The sequence below is a fragment of the Cibotium barometz genome, chromosome 40, assembly GCF_041138505.1.
Source record: "Cibotium barometz isolate CiBa-2024 chromosome 40, ASM4113850v1, whole genome shotgun sequence".
Lineage (NCBI taxonomy): Eukaryota > Viridiplantae > Streptophyta > Polypodiopsida > Cyatheales > Cibotiaceae > Cibotium > Cibotium barometz.
The window spans coordinates 22,046,399-22,071,835 of record NC_141085.1 but is presented as its reverse complement, the minus strand read 5'-3'; the positions used below and the strand labels follow the sequence as shown (position 1 = coordinate 22,071,835).

The 25,437-nt window shown below is 49.8% G+C and overlaps 1 protein-coding gene across 1 annotated transcript in view; it reads left to right on the top strand.

The window, feature by feature from the left end:
• Positions 1-25,031, top strand: part of LOC147615317 (putative serine/threonine-protein kinase At1g54610) — a 63,998-nt gene extending 38,967 nt beyond the window's left edge. The window contains exons 4-7 of the mRNA XM_086779396.1: positions 23,307-23,534; positions 23,733-23,833; positions 23,915-24,041; positions 24,222-25,031. Coding sequence (XP_086635522.1) covers positions 23,307-23,534; positions 23,733-23,833; positions 23,915-24,041; positions 24,222-24,773 — 1,008 coding nt within the window. The 3' untranslated portion in view covers positions 24,774-25,031. The remainder of the gene's footprint in view (positions 1-23,306; positions 23,535-23,732; positions 23,834-23,914; positions 24,042-24,221) is intronic.
• The last annotated feature ends 406 nt before the right edge of the window (positions 25,032-25,437 follow it).

Genomic DNA, 25,437 nt, shown 5'->3' with positions numbered 1-25,437 from the left:
ACTGGGCCTTGGAACAGCCCCTGAACAGTCCAAAAACAGCACTGATTTAGTGCTGAATTGGACACCTGCGTGGTGAGGTAACTACCCTCACCGGTTCCTGCTTTGGAGCAGCAGTTAGGTGCTCTTGTTCCTGTCAAAGGACGCTCTTGCCTCAACCAAAAAGCATATTCCCCACACAGCTGTACACAATTCATGAGAGTAGCCCACTAGAGGGGCATTTCCATAGCTGAATATAGGTTAAGAGAGGCTTTGGGGAGCAAGCTCAACCCTCAGTGCATAGAGAACAGGGAAGGGGAAGCTCCAATAGCTCTTAACCTGCAACAATCCACCTGCTTACCTCAAAAATGAGCCCAGGGGGAAGATAAACAAGCGCCCAGTTTCCTGTACTTAGAAACTGGCCTAAAAGCTGCCCATGGCAGTCATGCAACTCATTTCCCGTTCCAGCCTTCCGGTCTAAAAATCTCCCAATCTGCTTACTTTTTGACATGAGTCCTTTGGTTATTATTGATCCTTGCAACATTCCGGAGAGATTGACGCGAAGAGATTTCAAATCTGATGACTGTCCGAAAATAGCAGTTCCCTAAATTTTAGGAGATATGCCCAAAGCATTCCTTCAGGTCATCTGACCAACATTCTCTTTCGTGACCACGTCAGAAAACGTAATGTGGTCATGATACAGTGACTTTTCATTTCATGGACATTCACAAATGTGTATCTACATTTATGGCCAGGCACACTGTCCTGCACCATTCTCTGTGGCCAAGTACACTGTCCTGGTCCACTGTTCGTCAAGTCTTCGGTGCCCAATCTTCTGGGATTTCAGGGTCCCAAGGCTCAAGTAAACCATCAGTCGCACGAAGTCCCAATGGTCCACCTTCACTGGTCATGCAATGTCGAAGCTTGATCCAAGAGATATCTGAGGGTAGAAATCCACAGCAACTAGAGAACAAAAAGAAAAAGGAAATATATGTATTTACTTAGGTAAATACAAGGAAAGCAACTGCAAAAGTTCACCACCTGGTGACATACCCCCCTCTTGAAAGAAGCAAGCGACCTCGATTGCATACCACACATGCTAACGGATGACATAGGACGATAACAAGATTCCCCATGTTATTAATGCCATCGCATGTATCACTTGCTAACGGATGACACAGGGCGATGATAGGAATTCCCCACTACCATTAGTGCCATCGCAAGTCAAGCCTTTCAATATACATGTTTTCGGATGCAACACAGGGCGATAGTACGTGTCCCCGCACTATTAGTGTCACAACACGTATAATCATTCATTGAAGTGTAACAGATACAACTTCAAAGCACTGAAAGTCCATTCATTCATTTATTGACAACAAATGTCAAAACTGTACATTGCCAAACATATGATACAATTGTACAGGTCATTCAAAATTCAGGTTCAAAAAGTAGAAATAACTGGGACAGACTCTCCTTTCAGCTTCACATCTAGAACATGAGTCTTGTCCCTATGTACAATTGTGATTTTCCTGTTGAAAGCATCCAACACTGCATGTTTCCTATGACACCATGGAATCCCCAATAGGACATCACATCCTTCCAAGGGCATGGTAAGAAACTCCTCTGTGTCGACATAACTCTGTATATGCATGCGAAGTTTGCCAAGTATAGGAGTGACAGGAATTGAATGCCCAGGGCATGCCAAATCAGCCTGTCCAACTGGTCCCATCTCTTCAGTACGAATTCCCAACTTGGCTGCCAATGCCGGTGAAATAAAGTTGGCTCGAGCACCAGGGTCAAAGAAAATCAGCACTGTAGCATCTCTGATTTTACTCCATGCTCTGCACAATTCTGTCGCATCATCACATGGGTGGTCACCAACTATGTCAGGCACCAATCCTGCACTCGGCATTGTCTTCTTCTTGGGTGGTCCTTGTTTATCCTCCGCATCTTTTGCTGGCTGTTGTGGACATTTTGCAGCGATATGTCCTTTCTGTTCACATATGAAACATTTCCCAGCTTGCATCAATGCCTTTCTCTCTTCAAATGACTTGCCATATAGTGGCCTCTTCTGTCCTTTGCCTTGAGGTTCCTTCTTCACTGTGCTCTTGAAACCACCTGAACCTCCCTGAAGCAGTCCATTAGCCATGTTTGCATTCTCAATTAGTTGAGTCATGTTGGAAACATTGGTCTTAATGCAGTAATCCCTGATCTCTTTGGGCAAACCATAGCAGTACTTCTCTATTTGCTCTGACAATGGCATTGTCCTGTAAGAAGTTACTGGCAAGAGTGCATCCCAAAACTTCTTATTGTACTCTTCCAGATTTGCTCTGTGAAGTTGCCTCCAGTGAATGCTGCATCAAACTGCTGAATGAAAGTCAGCGCTTTCAATTTGTCCTGCATCCCACTGAAAGTCTCAAACTTCACTCCTTGACCACCTTCTTTGTAATCCTTTTGCTTATTGCTCTTGGGGGTCAAGTAATCATAGACTGGCGGCTGTAAGAATGGTAAATCCTTGCTGCACTTTCTCTGCACCAGTCCTTGCTGCCCTTTGTCCACTTGGCTGAGAAAATTCAGCCACATTAACAGGTGCTGCAGGCATCAAAACTGGACTGAAATGTGTCTGAAGTCCAGGTTGCACACCTATGTTGGCATAAAGAGGGTTCACAGATTCTGGAGGCATCAGTCCTGGTGACCCTCTTGGCGCCAAACCTGGCAAAGTTGTGGGCGGTCTAGCCATGGCCTGGAAAATAGAGCCACCACCAAAATAACCAGGTTGGGTAGCAGCCAAAGGAGGAATGGTCGGCAGAACCATTTGTGCATTACTGCCCTGACCATTAACTGCCTGATCCTGTGCTTGTGTAACATGCTGCACTGGATCAGCTGCCACTGTTGGTGTCTGCTCAACATGCTGTGGCATCCTTGGCACTTGTTCCTGTGCCCTCTCAACTGCATGCTGAGATGATTCAGCCTAGGAATCCCCTGTTCTTGAATGCAAATATCTCTTCATCCTGGGATTCTTCACTAGCTGTTCAAAGGTACCAACCATGCTCAGGAGCTGCGCATGAAATAAATCCTCTTGTTCCTGTTCTTCTACTGACATGGCTGGCTGTGACAATGGCTGTGTCTGCTCAGATGCTGACACCCTGGCACCTGTCATCTCTCTACGGTGTCGGCGGGTAGAAGAGGAACTCTCTTCTGCCGGGAGCTTTCCTTTTCCCTTATCTGCCATGCTGTCTACTGAGCCTTCAAAGGAATCCTGTATCCAAAGAAAGATCTCGTAATCTTTCTCACCTGTAATCAGCTGTACCTCTCTGTGTGTGTCTCTTGTTCACCCAATGCAATCCGTGTCCGGGCTCTTGCAGAAAAGAGGACCCTATTCCGGCAATGGAACCATGAAACCGGGCTATGGACACATAACGCAGTAATTCTTTCAATTAAATACCTGGACTTTATGACACACACACAAACAGAATCCTCGCTCCCTCGCTCAACACCAGATTGGCCCCGAAGTCCGGCGCCCCATTCGGTATTTATTTATCAATTAATTCAAGGGAAATTACAAGGGTATGGTATCTGTACTTACAAGAGCAATTCACAGCCAAGAAACCCCTGTTCTAAGGAAATTTCGGCAACATTTCGGTACATAAACCTTCCTTGAACAAAATCCCAAGTCCCTGGTCCTCTTCCTTGGCCTTCTACCACTCAAATAAGCCCAAAACAGTGAATTTCAGCTTGCTGTATTTTCTGTATAGACTTGTTTTCAGCTCTGTACAACCACCACACTGTCCTGGTAGACCCTAGCAAGGTCCCTCTACAATCTGGCATCAACTGGGCCTTGGAACAGCCCCTGAACAGTCCAAAAACAGCACTGATTTAGTGCTGAATTGGACACCTGCATGGTGAGGTAACTACCCCCACCGGTTCCTACTTTGGAGCAGCAGTTAGGTGCTCCTGTTCCTATCAAAGGAGGCTCTTGCCTCAGCCAAAAAGCATATTCCCCACACAGCTGTACACAATTCATGAGAGTAGCCCACTAGAGGGGCATTTCCATAGCTGAATATAGGTTAAGAGAGGCTGTGGGGAGCAAGCTCAACCCTCAGTGCATAGAGAACAGGGAAGGGGAAGCTCCAATAGCTCTTAACCTGCAATAATCCAGCTGCTTACCTCAAAAATGAGCCCAGGGGGAAGATAAGCAAGCGCCCAGTTTCCTGTACTTAGAAACTGGCCTAAAAGCTGCCACATGGCAGTCATGCAACTCATTTCCCGTTCCAGCCTTCCGGTCTAAAAATCTCCGAATCTGCTAACATTTTGACATCAGTCCTTTGGTGATTATTGATCCTTGCAAAATTTCGGAGAGATTGACGCGAAGAGATTTCAAATCTGATGACTGTCCGAAAATAGCAGTTTCCCTAAATTTTAGGAGATATGCCCAAAGCATTCCTTCAGGTCATCTGACCAACATTCTCTTTCGTGACCACATCAGAAAACGTAATGTGGTCATGATACAATGACTTTTCATTTCATGGACATTCACAAATGTGTATCTACATTTATGGCCAGGCACACTGTCCTGCACCATTCTCAGTGGCCAAGTACATTGTCTTGGTTCACTGTTCGTCAAGTCTTCAGTGCCCAATCTTCTGGGATTTCAGGGTCCCAAGGCTCAAGTAAACCATCAGTCTCACGAAGTCCCAATGGTCCACCTTCACTGGTCATGCAATGTCGAAGCTTGATCCAAGAGATATCTGAGGGTAGAAATCAACAGCAACTAAAGAACAAAAAGAAAAAGGAAATATATGTATTTTTTTTTTTTTTTGGAAAAACGATCCTTCTATTAGTTAATGAGAAAACGCCATATGGCTACAAAGCTCACCTCGCAAGGAGGGATAAAAAACACAATGAACACCTGAGCTCCCCCCCGTGGCTGGCCGCTCTCTGGGGGGGGGCTACCTAGTAGTACATGAGGGAGGTGAGAAAAGCCAAACTGGCGGCCTATAGTGCCAAGTGACATCCTCGTCCCTCGCGGTGAGGAAAGGGCCAGGCTGCCAAGTGCGGAGGAAAGCCTTGCGGCGCCCTCTCATGCGATCCGAGTCGCCCTGGAGTTTCCCCCAGTGTCCTCTCAAGGTGTGAATGATGTCCACCCAGAGGGCCTGTATGACCTCCGCCGGTGGAGTCGCCTGGTGGTCAATGGCCTCCCTGCATCGGGCTCTCCATATGTGCCAAGCCGTCATGCTGCTGATCATCTCCCATCTCTGTCCGACCCCCTCCTGAGAGGCTGCCGAAGAGAAGTCTGGCGTCGGAACCACCGCCATCGCCCTGTCAGAGACCTGGATGGTCACACTGCCAGGGACGTCCTCATATCCAAGTGCAGGGCCGCTGTCCGTGGCCCAAGCCACCGCACCCCACGTCACCAACATCTCACCTGGTGAGCCTGCAAAAACCATCCTGAGAGCGCGCTGCCAGACCTGCTGTGCCTGTGGGCAATCCCATAAGCAGTGCCGCTGTGTCTCCTGTGCATGGCCGCACCGAGGGCAGGACGCTGGGTGTCTGCCAAAAGCCAGCCAAGCCCCCACAGCCAATCCTCTATGCGCTGTGAGCCAGAGAAAAAGCGTCACCTTCCGGGGCCGGAAACTGGCCCAAAGGCGCTGCCAGAAGTCCCTAAGAAAGGCGGGGGAGAGCCCCTGTCGCCGCCAATGCTCGGCCGCTGCCGGGGTGCTCGCTATCCTGTGTCTCTGAATCCGCCGCCCCAGCCTCGCTGTGTACTGGAAAAAGGGGATGGCAGGGCTGGTAGGGGCCGAGTAGGGATCTCGCCAAAACCACTCACCTGGGTCCCACTGAAGGCGAATAAAGGCCTGCTGTCCCAAGCCCATAATCTCCAAGAACAGTCCTCCCCTATCGAGGCCGGTGAGGGGTCTACATGCCACTGCCTCTGATGGAAGCCGACCACCCGTACCCTCTGAAGAATGCAACCCTGGAGCCCATCCAAATCTAGTCGTGTCCTCTGAAGCTGGCCACCCTCTCCCACCTCGAAAGTGAGTGGGGTGACTCTCTCCGCTGTGCCGCAGACCGCTAGAAGGATCTCATGCCGAGTAAAGACACCCATCCACTGTGGAGGTGGAGGGTCCTGTACTGGGGTCCGCCACTCCCGGGGGGATGGCCGCCTCAATGTCCTGTCTCATCAACTCTCTGCCCCTCATCCCACTGAGCCTCCTCTCCTGAGCCTCTGGAGGCAGCTCCTGAAAGCATATCCAGTCATCTAGGGACTGGGCCGGGCCGGAGCTCAACGGGCCCCACGACACGTGAGACCGCGAGCCAACCATATGGCCACTGGGAAGTCGAATCAAGGGGTTCCAGATCAATGGCTGCCTCAGGCGCTCCTCATCGGTGCCCGGGGGAGTCTGGAAGAGGGACGGCCTCAGATGCGCCCAGGCCCTCAGAAGGCTGGCTGCAAAACGCTCCTCGAAGCCGAGGCCCACTCCTCTGGATCGCTGCTCCGTAAAGATCCACCTGATGCTGGGGGTCCAGGGGCCGCTAAGAGAAGGAGTGCGGCTGAGCATCCTGGAAACAAGAAACTCCTTCCACGGCTCATCGCCTGGCAGGAGACCACGAACTACCAACTTGCCAAGCAAAGCTCGGCTTTGGCAAATAGGATCTACAATGCCCAGGCCGCCTCTCTCCCTCGGCTGAGTGATCACAGCCCATGCCACCTTGGCCCTGGCGGGTCGCCCGTCGCCTCCGGACCAAAGAAAGTTCCTGATGAGCCTCTGCACCTGGCCAATGCACACCCGAGAGAAGGCCCAGCAAGAAGTGATGTACCACATGGTAGCGAGCAGAACCTGGTTGGCCACAACTACTCGGCCAGCCAGAGATAAACGAGCGGTACTCCAATACAGAAGCTTCTTCCGAATGCTCAGAAGAAGGGGGGCTATCTGCTGCTCCGGAGATATATCAATGCCCACATAGCATCCCAAATAACGCACTGTAGTGCCGGGGGGCAGCCACTGAAAACCATCAACTGGCCTCCAAGTCGGGGGGGGCATAGAACTGACCCACAGCCCACACGACTTGTGCCAGTTGATCAAAGCGCCCGAAGCTATGCAAAACCTATCCATGGCTGAGGCGAAGCGGCGGAGGTTCTCCTCACCTCCCTGAAGATAGACAGCAGTGTCATCCGCAAACTCCGAGTCTAGGAGCTACTCCGAGGTGCGGATGGGAAGCTGGAGGCCCCTCAAACCTGTATCCTGTGCCGTCAAGAAGGTGCTCATGGCCTCCGCCACAAAAAGAAAAAGAAAGGGCGCCAAGGGGCACCCCTGCCGCACGGAGCGCGAGAGCTGGAATCTCTCTCCGCACACGCCCTGTATCAGCACCTGGCTATGAGCCGAAGTGTAGAGTGCAGAGACCCCACGGATCCACTGAGGGGGGAAGCCCATCCTCTCCATAGTGCCTTCCAGGAAGGCCCAGTCCACCCGATCATATGCCTTCTCGAAGTCGAGAAGGAGCACCGCCAGATCCTCCTGCCGAAATCTAGCCAAAGCCGTAGCCTCCCAGAAAGAGAAAATGTTATCCAGAATGCTCCTATCCTGGATGAAGCCTGTCTGCGTGGAGTGGATGATGTCCGGAAGGTGAGGCTGAAGCCGCCTGCTGATCGCCTTAGCTAGGACCTTGTAGGCCGTGCCTAGCAAGGTGATCGGTCTCCACTGTCTAATCTCCAGTCTATCTCCTCCCTCTTTGGGGATCAAGTGAATCAACCCCTCTGTCATGCTATCCGGCATGACTCCCGTCTCCATAATCTCCTGGAGTGCCAATCTGAAGCCCCTATGAAGGAGGCCCCAGTACCTCTGGAAGAAAGCCACTGAGAGACCGTCCTCTCCTGGGCATTTGCCCCGAGGTAATGCCTGAAGAGCCTCCTCCAGTTCCATATCCGAGAAGGGGGAGAGAAGGGAGTGCTGCAAATGGGCCGGCACAACCGGTCTCGTGAAGCTCCAGACTGCCTCCCTAGCCTCTCTCACCCTGTCGTCTGCTGGCTCAGCAGAGAGAAGATCCCTGTAAAAATCTGTGGCTATCGCCCGAACCCTGGGTGGATCCACCACAACCTGGCCATCAGCCTGGCGAAGCCGCCTGAGACCCTCTCGTCTGAAGCGAGGCCCAGTCGCCTCAAAGAAATCCCAAGTCACTCTGTCTCCAGCCTGAGTCCAAAAAGAAGCCCGAGCATGGAATCGGAACTCCACCCGCCTCTCCTCGATGGATCTGATCTCAGTGCGAGCTGTCTCCATCTGCTCTGAGATCCAAGGGCTCAGGGGATCTCTCTCCTGGAGTCTCTGGAGGGACGCTAGACTCCTCCGAAGGCTCCTCTCCTGCTCTCTGAAGGCCTCCAGACGGTCCAAGGCAGCCAGTCTGAGCATCCGACTGATCTCCTGCAAGCCACTGGCAAGATCACTGGCTGCCGATCCTCTCCTGAACTGCAGCTCCTGCCAGACCTGCTCAACTCTGATCGCGATCTCAGGCTCCTCTATGAGACAATCTGGAATCCGGACGCTCTGGCCCCGCTCTCCTCTCGTAGGGTCCTCAATCTGGAGAAGCACTGGAAAGTGGTCTGAAAACGAGGAGCCTGCAAGTATGCCCACAGTGCCACCTCTATCACAAGCCCACTCATCAATGTAGAACCTATCGATGCGGGAGAGGTTAACTCCTGTGGCCCGTCTATCCGAGCGCGAGAAAGATAGACTCCCCTGCAACCGGCCAAACTCCGGGAGAGTCCACGGATCCTGGCCTCTCACCTGTAGCACAAGCTCCTCCCAGGCAGCGAGCTCTGGCCCATGAATGGTCTCCTGGCTGCCCCCCATCCTGTCCTCTGCATCCTCCAGCATGTTGCAATCCCCTCCTAGGCACCAGTGGTCTGCCAAGGGGAGGGACTGCCTAATGGTGCTCCAGAACTCGGCTCGCCCGAGCGCCCCGTTAGGGGCGTAGAAGTTGAGGAAGCCAATGCGATCTTCCCCAACCCGAAGGATGATCCACTGCGCTCGACCCTGAACCAGGGTGCCAGAGTCCACAACCTCGGATAGAAGCTGCTCGCTGACTGAGATGCATACTCCGCCCTGGTTCCCCTGGGGGCCATATGCCGGGGACCAAAAGGTGTGACTCCTGCCTGGCAAGATCTTCCCGCAGGTGCGGGTACGCCCGGCAGAAAGGTGGTGCTCCTGGATGAAGAGGATATCTATGGGTCCTCCAACGAGAGCCCTCTGGATCTCCTGGCGAAGTCTGCCCCGACCAATGTAGCAGCGATGTCCACCGAGACCCTGGATGTTCCATGAGAGGATCCTCATGGATGAGCAGTGGCAAGTGAAGCAGCCGCCACTGGCTCACCCCTCTCAGCCGGCCCAGATGATCTGCCCTCCACTCTGTGAGTCTTGGGCGCCGGCTTGGAGGGAGAATAGTCACTGTCTGTCCGGGTGCGGAGTCTCTCCAGAAAGAGGGTGACCTGTGTCTGTGTCCAACCCCACTCCGCCTTCGCCCTGTCCAGAGCATAGGCGTGAGACCAATCCTCAGCATATAGATATCGAAAGGTAGGCTGCACCCTCGGGGCGGCATGGAGGAGAATCAGTAGCACCGCCTCAACTGATGTGTGGACCGGATCCACCCGCCAATCTCCTATACCAAACAGGCTCATGCGGGCTGAGTGTAGTCGGGTCTGCAATAAGTCCGTGAGCCCCAAGTCACTGAAGTGGTGAGAAAACTCCAGTATCTGGTCACGCAGAACTTCCTCTACAGAGTTGCAATCCCATGCTGTGTCTGGGGCAACGCTGAGAGGAAAGGAGAAGGCCACCATGCTGCTCACCACTGAAGGAGAACGAGAGGGATGGCACACCACGCACACTCGCAAGGGCGCGACCAGTGTCTCGAATGGGCCAGCATCCAGCTGGAGGCACCTGAAAAAACTGTAATCCACTGGTAGCCCCATCACTCGCGGGGGCCCCCCAGGGGAGGCTGGAGAGAACTCTGTGGCGGGCGAAGCTAGGATCGCCATCTCCACCGGCCCGGAGTGTCGGTGAAACAGCCGCTGGACTGAACTCTGGCCTACCCAGCTGCGTTGCCCCGGGGCAGTGGGTGGTCTGGCGAAGTATCCTGGAGAGGCCGAAGGAGGGATGGGGGCTCGCGGCGAGGAGGGGGGAGAGCGAGGGGAGGATGGAAAGGCATCTGCCAGAGGATAGGTGTCAGGGGGGGCCGCCGGAGGAGGAGGGAGGGGGGGGGCGGGGGGGGAGAAGGGGGGGAGGAGAGAGTGCTCTCCGGGTGGGGGGGAGGGGAGCCTGGGGTCGCAGAGTGCGGCCGGGGATCCTCAGGAACCTGTTCCAAGGAGGGGGCGGGGTCCCCCGCGGGGGGAGGCGGGAGTGGGGTCTCCACGTGGGTGGCTCCACCAACGGCCTCAACAACGGGCACTGAGTCTGAATCCTCATCCATCGGGGTGGGACCTGCAGGCCGCCTATCCCTGACTGGAGCATAAATGCGGGTAGGTGCCTGTACGCCAGCCGGAGTCGCCTGTCCGCCAGCTTGTGCTGCCTGCTGGCGTCTGCGACGGTCCCTGCAGGCCGGGCGTTTCCGCCGGCGAACCTCCTGCCAGCCGCCAGCCTCCTGGGTCTGCGCGGCGTTCTCCGCCGGAGCCTGCTCGTCCGATGGTGGCGCCTGCTGTGGCGAGCCAGGGATGTCCGATCTCGGAGGTGGATGGCCACCTCTCGGGTCTCCTGCAGGGGGTCCAGAGGCAGCATAGCGTGAAGGATGAACCCCCTTGCGGGGACATGCGCGTGCGAGATGGCCCATCTCCCGACATGCGAAACACTGGCCGGGGAGGCCCGAGTACTCCACGCGCTGTATCAGATGTCCTCCAGAAAGACAAGGGAGGAGGATCGTCTTCGGGAGGGACTCCGGTGACGGAACCACAACACGAATGGCCGGGAGTCCTGCTGCCCGAGCAACCACTGAGGCCGCGGTCTGTGGCACCTCCACCACTTGCCCGAAAGCCCTGCCTATGGACGGCAAGAGGGGCAAGTACTCCCTTCGGAGACCTGGAAAGCAGACGGTGATGGGGAATCCAGTCGCGCCTGCCTGTGGGTCAGACGATGGGTCGAAACCGTGGGTCCATCGTGCCAAGAACGCCCGAGAGGAGCGTAGGGCAATGGGGCTCCGAGCCAGCACCCTCTGAGCTGCTGATGGGGACTCGAACTCCACCTGGTAGTAGCCGCGGCCTAAAAAATCCACGCTGACGATTCTTGCAGTCTCGCCGATGAGGCTGCCCTGCAGTAGGTCGCGTAGCTCTCTCCGCATTGGGCGGCTACCCACCACCTTGCAAACCAAGGAAGAGGCCTCCAAAGAAGAAACGGAGGACGCGAGAAGCTGCTGCTCTGCATCTGAGAAGTTTAGTCGAAGACCTGTATCGGTCGGGGCTGACGGAGAGGCTGCCATGGAGTCCTCCTGGGGGAAAAGACCAGGTACTGGCTGACTGCTGTAGAGAGCAAAACGCAGATGAGAGAGGGAGAGAGAAGCTGTGTAACTCTGCTCAATATACACAAGTAAATCCCAAATATGATACAAAACAAGTGTGGGGGGCCAGGGCCATTTTATATGGCCCCAGGCTGCTGGTCGGCCAGCCCAAAACAGGCCGACAGCAACCAGACATGCTCACGACCAACAATAAATGCACACGACCAGCAGAAGACCAGTCGGCCAGCACAGAGGGTCAGGTCAGGTAGCATAGAATCAGTTGGCCAGCATCTGATACAGCCGACAGCCAAAAACAGTCCTCCCACACCCAACAAAAATGGGAAAACACTATGGAGAATGAGGAAAAATGGGGGAACACCTAAAATGGGCGGGCACGCCCACAACAAAGGCCCTGGTGTAATGTACAGACAGGAGATGATTGCTAACAAACAGGGCGCGTAGCTCCAGCTTGGGGAGCAAGTTTGGCAGAAAAGCATAAAATTTTGGGCAAAGTCCAGCTATTTTGGTAAAAAGGGGAAAAGCACTGCAAATTCAGATAGTCGAGTTCATGAAAAGGGGAGCTGGTTTTCTCTCTTGAGGATGCACATATTATAGGAGCAGGTCAGGCAGCCTTCTTTCCCTCTTTTTTTTTTTCTTTCCCTCTCTCTCCTGCGCTGAACCATCCGTACAACAGCCGCTGTACAGCTGCCAACACCAGAAGGAAAACTACCGTACAATCGTCAGCTTTCTCCCTCTTCTTTTCTCTGGCCATACGCTGCAGGCAGGGGCTGTTGGGATTCATTTTCGCTGGCTGTACAGTCTGGGCAGCAGACTGAATTCTACTGTTTTTTCTCTCTCTCTGGCCGTACAGCAGCCATACCACGAATTCCCTCTTTGCACAGGCTGTACAAAGAAGCTGCAGGCGGGACAGCATACCCTCTTTCTTCTCTCTACACTGAAAGGGCAAGGGTACAGCTGCGGACGACAGGGCATGTCCGTACAGCCGTTCCGGGACGGTACCAGCCTGCATGTGTGAAGCCCATCCATGTCGGATTGGGGGCAGTTTTGAGGTCTGTTTTTGGACTGTCTTTGGGCAGTTCTTGGGAGCTCTTTGCCGGTCATGGACTTGAGTTATCTTGCCGAAGTACTGTGGGAAAGATCTGGTGTTTTTCACCCGCACCTTGGTATCTTGTAAAAGCTTCTATGTGAATAAAGAAGTTCCTACGGGGGCCGGCCGTTCCGGCTTAGTGCAGTGTTATTGTACTATTTATTGTTCTTCCGCTGTGTTATCATGCTCTGTGTCTAGTATTTGAAGTGTTGGTCTATCTATTATATGGTTCCGGGTGTCCCCTCCATGTGACATCATCTCCTACATCAGGTCTCCTCCCACTCACGGAATGCTTCGACGGCACCAACGGCTTTCCGACTTGGCAAACAAAAGTGCAGCTCCTTCTCATGAAGGATGATTTATGGGTGGTAGTCTCCGGTGATGAAGAGAAACTTGCGGCAATGGCTATTGAATACAGATTCTGGAAGCAGAGAAACCAAAAAGCTATTGACATCATTGGTTTAAGTCTTTAGAAGGTAACAAAATAACAAACTCTAAGGTCTTTCTCAAATTAAAGTTTTATGATTTAAAGATGCGTGAAGACAAGGAGCTTAGTGAGCATCTTGCTAGTTTTTATTCACTAGTGCAACAACTTGGCAATCTCAAGTGTGCACCTAGTGATGAAGACAAGATGACAGTGTTAACAAAGAGAATGCAGGGCATCAACCACTTTGAGCCATCCTTGGAGATCCTTCAAGTTCCTTATACTACCTTCCATGACATGGTTGCTTTGCTCATCGGAAAAGATCGTTGCAACAAAGAGGCAACTTCCAGCAGAAGCACCATCCATGAAGGTTGCGTAAGGGTCTCACCACTCCTTCACTCTGAAGGGGGGTTTGTCGGGAAATTGGAGTTAAGAGTGGGAACAGTCTCTTAGCCTAGGAATCTTCCCTTGAGGTAAGTAGTGATGTCACACCTCATTTAATAAGGTCAAAGAAGAGGTTGTACTTTCAGCCCATAAAATGGGCTTCATTGTACTCATTTTATCATTAAACAAACTTGTACTTTGTGTCCAATCATTGTACTTCACTCTCTCATCATCATCATCTCTCTCTCTCTCTCTCTCTCTCTCTCTCTCTCTCTCTCTCTCTCTGTCCCTCTTGTGTACAGCTTCATCTTGCCATGGCGTTCTTCTTGCCACAGCCTCCATAGCCTCCACAACTAGGATGTATCATGTGGAAGCTTCAGAGAAGATCGATAACTTCAATGCTCAGAAATCAGCATTTTTCGCGAGCGATGGAATTAACGCACAAACTGAATGAAGAGGTGCAGAAAATAGAGAGAGAGAGAGGGAGAGAGGAGAGGACACAATATTGGGTCCCAAATACCCTCCCCACCACGAATGGTGTATTTGCTTTATTAGAATGATGTAAATCTGAAAAGAAAATATAGAAATCTTGACCTTTCTTGGCTGAGAAATCTCTGCCCTTGACCTGCAGTCCTCCACCCCTTTGCTTTAGCAACTTCTTGGCTGTCCTAGCCCTGGTTTGCTTGAGCACTTGGTGAATGATGAGATAACGCAACTGAATTATGGCTCACCTATTTATGGCTCACCTATTTATACTCCTCCCCAACAGCAGGCGGCCAGTCTATAACCAGGCGGCCAGCAATAAAAGTCCCATGACTGATAATTCACATAAAAATCTGCGCTTCTTTCCCTAGATGGCTGGGCATCATGCGCCTGAATTCCAAGAGGCTGGGCACTAATTTTTCAAGTACCCTGGGGCTGGGCAGCCTGTATGGGCTGCCCCATACCTTCCCTACAGCCATATAATTGCTTCATGTACTGTCGGCTGCCCCTGGGGCTGTCCTACAGCCCCTCCATGGCTGGTGGGTTTAGCCAAGGCCTTCCTGGCCCTCCTGGGGTGGTTTCACACCATCCCCATGCCCACACTAAGACTTGGGGTAGCCCTATGGGCTGGCCCCTATTCCTAAAAGCAAACCCTAACTATCTATACAATGATCTGGCATCCGGTACCATACCAGTTACACAGAATCACTGACATCATTCCAGAGGGAGACTCACAGCGCGGACTGGCATTGTTTCATGTGCAGGACAGTGCACACCTGACCTTGGACTCATGTGCAGGACAATGCACACCTGACCTCGGACGACTGAGATGGATCCCTGGCTGACTCGTCCCGGACTGGGTTCACATGGGACCAGTTTACCATCCTAGTTCCTGCACCTTCTGTGCATAAATGTCGATGTGGCATCGAGGTGCGGGATGCACGTGACATCCCCTTCTGCTTAACTTGACGGAAGCTGCATAGCCTCCAAATAATCCTTCAATAATGCCGGATAGTCTTCGAAAAACTCCCTCGGTCCTAAAACTTTGTGAGGAACCGTCTTTGTCTTTGGCCTGAGCCATGCTTGAAACGGTGCAGAAGAATCTGATCTGGAACCATAACTTCTGCTTCATCAACAATATCTGGTTCCGTTTCGTCTTTGACTTTTGAAGGGATTGGACCTGCATATGACTTTAACCAACTGATGTGAAATACATTGTGCATAGTCCAACTCGGAGGTAACTTTAACTGCATAGATACCTCATTAATCTTCTTCCTGATGGGAAAAGGTCCGAAGCTCGTGAAAGACAACTTTGGGCATCGCTTGCCCACATATTTCAACCTTTGCTTCATAATCCGAAGATAAATCCAATCCCCTTCCAAAAACTTCATATCCCTTCGGTCTTCATTGGCCTGTCGAGTGTAGGCCTCTTGCACTTTAGCCAACTTGTCTTTAACTGACTCTAAAATCTCATGGTAAGACTCTGTCACTCTGTTCGCTTCAGGTACTGAAGACGAGGTCCTGGTCAACAATGACTGGAAAGGTCTTCCAAATGCTGCCTCATATGGAGTCTTGCCAATGCTGAAGAAAAAGAATCATTCAAAACAGCTTGAACTAAAGGCAAATAAGATTCCCACTTACCTTGCTGATCGTGGACATAATACTTCAGCACATCAAAGGCCAACTGGTTGTATATCTCTGTCTGGCCGTCCGTCTGTGGGTGGAATGCATTGGAAAAATTCAATTTAGTACCAAAGTTATCAAACAATGCCCTCCAAAAATGACTGGTAAACTTGGCATCTCGGTCAATCCCGCCAATCGGGTACCAATGCCGAATGAACAACTGGGCAACATCCTCGGCGGTCACATTGGCCCTGCAAGGAATAAGCATAACAAATTTGCTAAATCTATCAACAATAGTTAAGCACTGCGTATTATGCTTACTCGGACTGGGAGGCAGATTCGTGACAAAGTCTATTGAAATATCTTGGAAAGGACCCTCAGGAATTGGCAAAGACTGTAACAACCCTATCTTCTTTCCACGAGGAGCTTTCACCTTTTGACAAATATCACAGCGTTGTACATATGTAAACACATCTCGCCTCATCTTTGGCCAATAATATTGCTGTTCCAATTTCTCCAGAGTCGAATTCATGCCCCTATGACCACCAGTAATGGCATCATGGGCATCATGGAGAAGAGCTGCCCTGAAGGACTTCATGACACACAGTCGGCCTTTGTAAAAAAGCCAACCATCGCGTATCAAAAAGTGGCATGGTCTTGTGGCATCCAATGCCTGTTCCCACTGTGTACCGAATTTCTCGGAATCCGTGTACGTGTGCTTCATGTCATCTAGTCTCCTGTACCAACAAGATCGAGTCTAGTGGTCTGAATCGAAGTCACTTGTCCCTTCCTGCTCAAAGCATCGGTCACTGGATTGGCCTTTCCTAGAAAGTACTCAATCATTACACCGAATTGCTGGAATATGTGACTCCAGTGGTGTTGTCGATCACTCCACTGTGCACTTGGCATTGTCTGAATCCAGTGTAATGCCTGATGGTCAGTGCGAACCTCAAAGTCACGGCCATAAAGAAAATGTTTCCAATGTTTCAAGGCCTGTATAACTGCTAGGAGTTCATGATCGTAGATTGAGTAGTTTTTCTCTGTGGGCAGTAACTTACGAGACATGAAGCTACTGGATGACCATTCTGTTGTAACACACCGCCAATTGCAATATTACTTGCATCGGTGATCACCTGAAATGGTTCGTCCCACGAGGCAAGTGCTAAACAAGGCGCTTCTGATAAAGCCACCTTGAGGTTCTTGAATGTTTCCAACGCTCGTGGAGTCATTCGAATCTTTTGCCTTTTTGTCTTCACACCCTTTAGCAGATCGGTGAGATCCGCCGAGAGATCAGAAAACTTGTCTATGTGGGTGGAGTATGCTTGGCATATACCCACAAAGGATCTGATGTCACAGGCCGTCTGAGGTATTTTCCAATTGACAATCTCGGCCACTTTAGCCGGATCAAGTCGAATGCCTTCGGCACTAATTATGTATCCCAAGTAATGCACGTGGAACAGATAAAATTCCGACTTCTTTTCATTGACGTAGGGCTCGTTGCTTTCCAGCAACTTAAGGACTTTCTCCACATCAATGTCATGCTGCTCAACCGTAGCTGAAAATACCAGTATGTTGTCCAGAAATATGAACACACACTTTCCAATAAAATCTCGAAAAACACGCATCATCATGCGCTTAAATGTAGTGGGGCGTTCGTCAAGCCAAATGGCATGACCACAAATTCATAGTGGGCCCGTTCCGTACGGAAGGCTGTCTTGGGGATGTCCCCCTCCACAATCCGCACCTGGTGGTACCCACTCTTTAAATCAAGTTTCGAGAACACCTTTGCTTCATTTAGCCTCTCGAGAATATAATCAATTCGAGGCATCGAGAATCTACTCTGATAGTCAGCTTGTTGAGGGCGCGATAATCGACACACAAACGGGAAGACCCATCTTTCTTCTTGACAAATAAGATCGGTGCTGCAAATGGCGACATGCTGGGGCGGATGAAGCCAGATTGCAACAATTCTTGGAGTTAGCGGTCCAACTCCGATTCCATTGCCTTGGACAGGCGATATGAAAACTTGCTTGGGGGTTCCGAGCCTGGGAGGAGGTCAATCTTGTGGTCCTCTGGTCTGGATGGGGGGAGCTAGGGAGGGAGACTGTCCCGAAGAAAAATCTTCTGGAACTTTTCATGGAGAGCCGAGTACTTCTTGGAAGCAATCGCCACGGTCTGGGCTGTTTGGATGTATATCATCGCACGCTGTGCGCCTTTCCTGACTGCTCGCTTAGCTTGCAAGTGGCTTATGAGCGGAAGTTTGGAATTCCTAGCTCACACTTAATGGTCACTGGGGCGTTTGACACATTCCGATTGATCTGGAATGTGTGCTTGTCCCACTTGACATCTGGAAGAAACTTGTGAAACCACTGAACACCCAAAATTATGTCTACTCCTATAAGAGAGGCAACCATAAAATCATGCACAAATTCTATGCCCTGAATAACTAACTTAGCACCTAGAGCTTCATACTTGATGCGCGTTGTCATGCTTGTGCTAAAACTCTCAGCCTGTTTGTCCACCGAAGTCAGGTCGAAACGGGCACGCCTAGCGGCTTGTTCCGTGACCACATCCTCCGTGCTGCCGCTATCAAACAAGACAATGACTCTCTGGCCACCTGAGCTCACCACAGAAGCTGTGGAGGCAGCGGCGGCAGGCTTTGGAGGCTTCTTAGGACACTCCCGAGAAGTATGTCCTTTTGTATGACAAAAGAAACCTCTACCCTCCTCCTTGTACTGAGAAAGCTCCTTAGCACTCAACTTGCCACCTGTCTTGCCTGCCTCCGCTTTCTGGGCTGGAGTAAGCTTAGACGCATTGTTCGAGTTCTTGGAGCCAGAGGCTCCCGGACTCTGTCCTTGGGAAGACCCCGTCTGGTTCTGGCCTTTGCTCCCCGAGGCGGTAGCCTTGGGAGAAGCCGGCTGGGAAGTCTTGGGCTTGCCACCATTATGCTTCATTTCTGCACTCTGCGCAAGCGAGAGTGCGTCTTCGAAGGTGGCTGGCCTAAACATACGCACCTTCCACTAGATTTGCATGTCAAGGCCATACAAAAACTGTCCTTTCTTGTCCGCATCAGATAAGCCTAATTGCAGACATAAAGTCGAAATTCTATTGGCAAACTGAAGGACTGGTTGCGCGTTCTGACGCGCTCCCTTGAACTCGTCTTCGAGTCACTCAAGGTAGTGGGGCCGTAGAAACCGCTCTTAAGGTCGCGTACAAACTCGTCCCACACATAAGCTGCCATACCTAATCTGGTGTGGGCATGAGCCCACTGAGTCCACCACCAAGGAATAGCCTCACCTTCCAAGTACCAACTGGCTAAGATCACTCTGTCAGTATCTGTTTTTCTAACTGCGGCAAAGTAAGCTTCAAACTGATGTAACCATGAATAAAGAGTTGTGGGATCGAGTTTACCATTATACTTACTGAAGTTCATTTTCTCGAGAAAATGATTCGAGGGTGCCGCCGGTGTCAATCTGGCATCCAAAGCCTTGAGGTAAAGCTTGTGTTCCACGCGTCGCATGGCTTCGTCTTCTCGTTGTCGGATCTCCAATGCACGCATCTGCAACTCAAGCAAAGAGCTCGGCTGCGGCTGTGACCCTGCAAGAGGGTCCCTATGTCGAGGATCTGGAATTTGTGATACGGAAGGAGAGGGAGGAGGAGATGGAAAACGCGACGCTGGGGAACGGGTACATTCTTCCAGAGCCTCAATCTGCGCCTTCTGCTCTTCCAACTTGGTCGTTTGGTCTGCGATTGCTCGCATCATCTGCTGGAACATCTCTGCAACACTCAAGCCTACTGCCCTAGCTGGGCTGCCTGGTGCACTCTGGTCCCATGGTTCTTGGTCTCTCATTGGCGAAGCTCGCCATAGTAGGAAAACACACTTCCTTTCCGGAGCGCAATCTGACCATCCACTATGTGTGTGGGAGACGTCTGGAGGCTTCCAGAGGCTGAAAACCAACCGTCCTTCGAGGGACAGGAGTCACTCCGAAAGGGGTAGTCCACCGGCGTCTGAAAACCAACCACACAAGCGAGAAAAAAATTTGGTTTCTTTGCTGAATCTTTGCACTTGAAGTAGGCTTTGATACCACTATAACATGTGGAAGCTTCGGAGAAGATCGGTAACTTCAATGCTAAGAAATCAGCACTCTTTTCGCGATGGAATTAACGCACAAACTGAATGAAGAGGTGCAGAAAATAGAGAGAGAGAGGGAGAGAGGAGAGGACACAGTATTGGGTCCCAAATACCCTCTGTAGGGCCCCCACTACGAATGGTGTATTTGCTTTATTAGAATGATGTAAATCTGAAAAGAAAATACAAAAATCTTGACCTTTCTTGGCTGAGAAATCTTTGCCCTTGACCTGCAGTCCTCCACCCCTTTGCTTTAGCAACTTCTTGGCTGTCCTAGCCCTGGTTTTCTTGAGCACTTGGTGAAATATAAGATAACACAACTGAATTATGGCTCACCTATATATACTCCTCCCCAATAGCAGTCGGCCAGTCTATAACCAGGCGGCCAGCAGTAAAAGTCCCATGACTGATAATTCACATAAAATTCTGCGCTTCTTTCCCTAGATGGCTGGGCATCATGCGCTTGAATTCCAAGAGGCTGGGCACTGATTTTGCAAGTACCCTGGGGCTGGGCAGCCTGTATGGGCTGCCCCATACTTGCCCTACAGTCCTACAGCCCCTCCATGGCTGGTGGGTTCAGCCAGGGCCTTCCTAGCCCTCATGGGGGTGGTTTCACACCATCCCCATGCCCACACTAAGACTTGGGGTAGCCCTATGGGCTGGCCCCTATTCCTAAAAGCAAACCCTAACTATCTACACAATGATGTGGCATCCGGTACCATACTAGATACACAGAATCACTGACATCATTCCAGAGGGAGACTCACAGAGCGGACTGGCACTGTTTCATGTGCAGAACAGTGCACACCTGACCTTGGACTCCTATGCAAGACAATGCACACCTGACCTCGGACGAGTGAGATGGATCCCTAGCTGACTCATCCCGGACTGGGTTCACATGGGACCAATTTACCAGCCCAGGTCCTGCCACCTTCTGTATAGAAATGTTGATGTGGCATCCAAGTGCGGGATGCACGTGACATAGGAGTCCTCTGATCCAACAGAAAATACAGTTCATCTCTCTCTCTCTCTCTCTGCTGTCTATTCATTGTGTTTGAACTTTGCATTAATGTTTCTAATTAGTAGGCTTAGGTCTAGATTAAGTACTACAAGGCTTCCGTTCATGCAACATTGGTATTAGAGCATTCATAAGCACTAAGTTGTTTCAAGGAAGATGCCGAGATTCATAGAAGAATGCAACCAAGGTAGCATGTTTTTAGGTGGTCGGGAGAAGGCAAAGCCAGAGGAAAGCATTCCATGGGAGTTTTGTGCTCAAAGGAGTATATCATTGGCTCTCAAATTAGTTCCGAAGGTGGAGCATCAGGCATGATCATTCTCAGTAGTAGGTGACCATAGATGTGTTAAGGGAAAGGGATTGCAGGCATGGGGACAAATTGGAACAGATGCATAGTTCTCAAACCAGACCTTGGAGTGCAATCAAAGGAGTGACACAGTTTTCAGTCAAAGTGTCAGAAGTCAAGCGGTCAAAGTGCAGAGTCAGTAGTCCAGGGTGGAAGGATGACAGGTTTCCAACGCATCATCAAGTTTAGCAGGAGGGAATGTTACGTGCATAGCCGTGGACATGGCTAACCTTAGATCTAATCCATGATTTAGGCAACAGTTTTAGGGTAGGGTTAGGGGATTAGCAGGCTTAGGCAGGGAAAAAGCACGAAGTCCACAAGTATCGGGCATCATGAAGCTGGCTGATGGCTGGTGCTGAGATATGGGAATCATCAGGGCTGGGCGACCAGCATATTCAGATTTATTAGCATTTTAGTACCAGTCGTGGACAATATATAATTAGCCAACAGGTAGAAATCTGGCTGATTTGTGCATAAGGAGCCTATATAAGGCTAGGCCCATAGTTAGTCATATTCATCTGATCCCCTTTATGGGGCAGGTCATTAGGCAGTCCATTAAGTCAGATTTTAGTCCACTTTGGAAGGCCAGACGGCCATAGACATATATGTCTTTTTGTACCATATCAATATACTGAAAATGCAATTCATCTCTCTTTTTTTTTTTTTCCGTAATGGTTGGTTGATTAGATTACAAAAATGTAATACAAAGAAAAGGTTGCATGACAACTCAGACATGTACATAGAGGCCATTAGACCGCACACACTAAAAGGCCACATGAGGCATGCCCACCGTACGAAGAGCATGTAACCAGGGGTCAGCTTGCGCCCTAGTGATAACATGTGCAGTTCATCTCTCTCTCTCTCTCTCTCCCTCCCTCTCTCTCTCTCTCCTCTCTGCTGTCTATTCATGTGTTTGCATTAATGTTTCTAATCAGTAGGCTTAGGGCTGGATTACGTACAGTTAGGCTTCTGCGCATGCATCATTGGTATCAGAGCATTCAGGCTCAGCCATCAAATGGTGCTACAAATGTCTTTAGAAAGACCTCCTGGTGTCTGTACTCTACCATCTACAGAGAGATACAACACCACCACCCCCAAATCATATCAGATTGAACTGAAACTCCTTTAGTCGACTCAAGAGCCGTGATCTGGAGACAGAGTTGAAGACCATTGGATATGGGTGCCTTTTTCTCTTCAAAGATTTGTAAAGTCACTGAGCTATCTGCACTCAAGAACAAATGGTATAATTCAGATTTGCACTTTGCGAGGAATGCAGGTTTTTCTTGGTGAGTAAGACAACACAAAGAACTCTCCATGTCACCATATGGAAAAATGCATCTAGCATCAGTGGTGCTTCTCTGAACTCTGCAAAAATGATGGGGTGTGGGCTGTCCCCCCACAAAGGGACCCCATACATCACTGCTGGGGTTGACTAGGGTGTCAACAAGCCATCCTTTGGTACTGGGTCTTGGAAGTGTGTCTAGAAGCATTGTCTCACGAGGAGGGCTAGAGCTGCATAGCCCTTGGTCAACCTGAGTGGGGCTCCTGGACGCATTGAAAAAATCGGGCCTAAAAGGGTAACTTCTAGGTATACATAAGATGTGACCATGTCCACTGGATCTCCTATGTAGGTGAAATGATGCCTGGATGTCACCGAGTGTGAGGTATTAAAAATATCACCAAGGTTCACTGGGGGGTCCCGCTGCTTACAAAACCTATGTAATGCATCCAGATGTCTCTGTAGCCCCTCGGCTGAATCTGAAACGCACTATAACATCTGCCTGCCAAAGGTATATGTATACCATTACCATGGATCCACTGTTCATGCACACCTATGTTGACTGTTCATGCACACCTATGTTGTGAGTTCCCAGAAGTTGAGTAGTTAGCATGCTTTTTCTGATCCTAGGTGCGTTTCATAAAGCTTTCATTCGTGTGCCTTGACAATTAGCTGTCCCACTGAGGTGTAGGTGCTGTTAGTTATACGTGTTTTGTGATCTTGGCAACGTGTCTTTGTCTAGTCAATAGCTGGTGTCACATCTTGGGGTGGGATGGCTTATCTCAATTACCTAATCATGCTTTAACCCAAGAAGCCAGAACCAAGTGAACAAAGCCTCCAAAAGGGGGGTAGAATTCGACAGTTCAGAGTGTAATTATTATTTTCCAGCTTCTTGCCGTCCTGTCTGCTCTTGAAAATGGAGATGATGTGGGTTTGTGGCTGGATTGAAATTTTCTTGTTTTCATTCTCCTTTTTAATGCTGTTTGTTCCTTTTTTTCTTCTTCAAAGATATGTTTAGTGGTGAATCGCTGTGGCAGATCATTTGAAGTGGGGTTTTATCTCAGGTGGAACAGCTGCATAAGATCTTCAAACTGTGTGGCTCGCCATTGGAAGAGTATTGGAAGAAATCCAGGCTGCCACATGCAACTATTTTCAGGCCTCAACAGCCTTACAAACGTTGCATTGCGGAGACATTCAAGGAATTTCCAGCTTCTTCTTTAATTCTCCTTGACAAGCTTCTTGCCATTGAGCCAGCAGATCGTGGAACTGCATCAGAAGCTTTGAAAAGTGAGGTAATTCTTGTTTTGATGACTTTTTCTTGAAATAGATAAGATCAGTGAGCTCAAATTTGAAGCATTTTGATTGTAATTTCTAGGGTATAGGGTTTAGGGTCTAGGTTCTAGGGGTTAACTGGTGGATAATTTAAAGTTAGCTCTCAAGCCAACATAATTGAAAACGTTGTTCATGAGCTTTTGTTGCTGTACGTTCAGTTCTTTACAACAGTGCCATACGCGTGCGATCCTTCAAGTCTACCCCAATACCCGCCTAGTAAAGAGTTGGATGCAAAGATACGTGATGAGGAGAACCGGAGGTATGTGAGCATTGTTGCCTGTGCTATGTATGAATGCAATTGCTTCTCATGCTGAGGTGGCCACACTCTGTTTTTGGACAGACAAAGGAACTTAGCTGATAAAACAGAAGGTGATGCTCCTTCCAAGCGTGCAAGTGGTGGCAGAGATCGTCCAAGCAAAGCTATTCCTGCTCCCGAGGCTAATGCAGAGCTGCAAGTCAATCTTCAGGTATTTTAATAATACGATCACATGCACCATTTTGGCTAGATTTGCTATATGGAATGGAGTGGCATGAGCTCATGATGGCTGTAAAATGCTCGTCAAACCTCCATAATTAATTTATCATCAAAGGTAGCCAGGAAGGGTGGGTGGGAGATGAGGGCTGATTGGTGGTTATTGTTTTCACAGAAGAGGCGCATTGCAGCTGAGTCCTCCAGCGTTCAAAGCAAGAGTGAAAAGTTTCTGCCGCCTCATGAAGATGGTGTTTCACGGGGGTTTCTAATGGAGCCGCCTCGGCAAGGTCAGCCATCTGTGGCCTCACGTCATGTTGTGCCACCAGCTTTATCTTCACGATCCGGTCCCTTAGGACCCCCAACAGCTGGACCTCGGAAGAAAAAGACAGTTGGTGACAATGTTCGGATGGCCCCACCTCGACCCATATCCCGTGCCAACGCGTCAGCCTCTTCTTTCACCTCTCAAAGCGGAGACTTATCCCACTTAACTAGCATGATTGCTGCTAACAAGGGTGTGGTTATCAAGGATTTGCGAAAGGAAACGGTTGGTCAATGGCAGCATCGCCAGAGGGATGGTATCATGGAGACTGGTAGACATGGTGGTATACACAGTAGGAGACTGGAACAAGTAGAAGCAGCTCAATTTTCAGAATCTTTCAGGGCGCCTCTATCATCATCTAAAAAGGATGTGCGTCCATCCCTTCGACCATCATCTTTGGCCAACTGACTGATGTGTTGTGTTGTGTATATAGAAGTGGTTTGCTCTGAATGATGAAGTGTTTATGGGCAAATCCTTGCTAGCCCTGTGAAAGGGGAATCCCTTTTTAGATCAAAATTTGTTAAGCTTTTAAGAGCATATCAATGCACTGTTGTCGATTGTACGACATAAAGTGTTTGTCTTTGGATCTCTTGACTGGTCTATTCAGTCAAAACTATACAATAGATCAAGAAATAAATTCCTTGATGGTAACATACCCTTGACAAATATTTAGAGTCCTAAGTAAATAGTTGATTTTGGGGTTTGTATGATAACGGTGCTTCAGGTGCATTTAAAACGCACTGTGTTTTGAATTCCATTTGTGGTTTAATTGGGTTTTATCAGATTTGGTATATTAGCTATATATTCTTTATGGCTTCATTGTCAAATCAAAAGTTCTTTTCCTTGGTGTGTGCTCGATTATTTATACAAAAACCTTTGAGCAGGCTAATGAATTTTAGGAAAATTATAAATTTAGTTAATATTGTTCCCTGTGTTTCACGAGTTGCAAGGCCATGCAATGGATTATGCCCACTTTTGCCAATGGTGGCTCACATCATTGATTCTAAGTCATAATAAAACTTAATGGCCATTTTAGTCATATTTTCCTACTAATATAGCACTAATGAGAGTA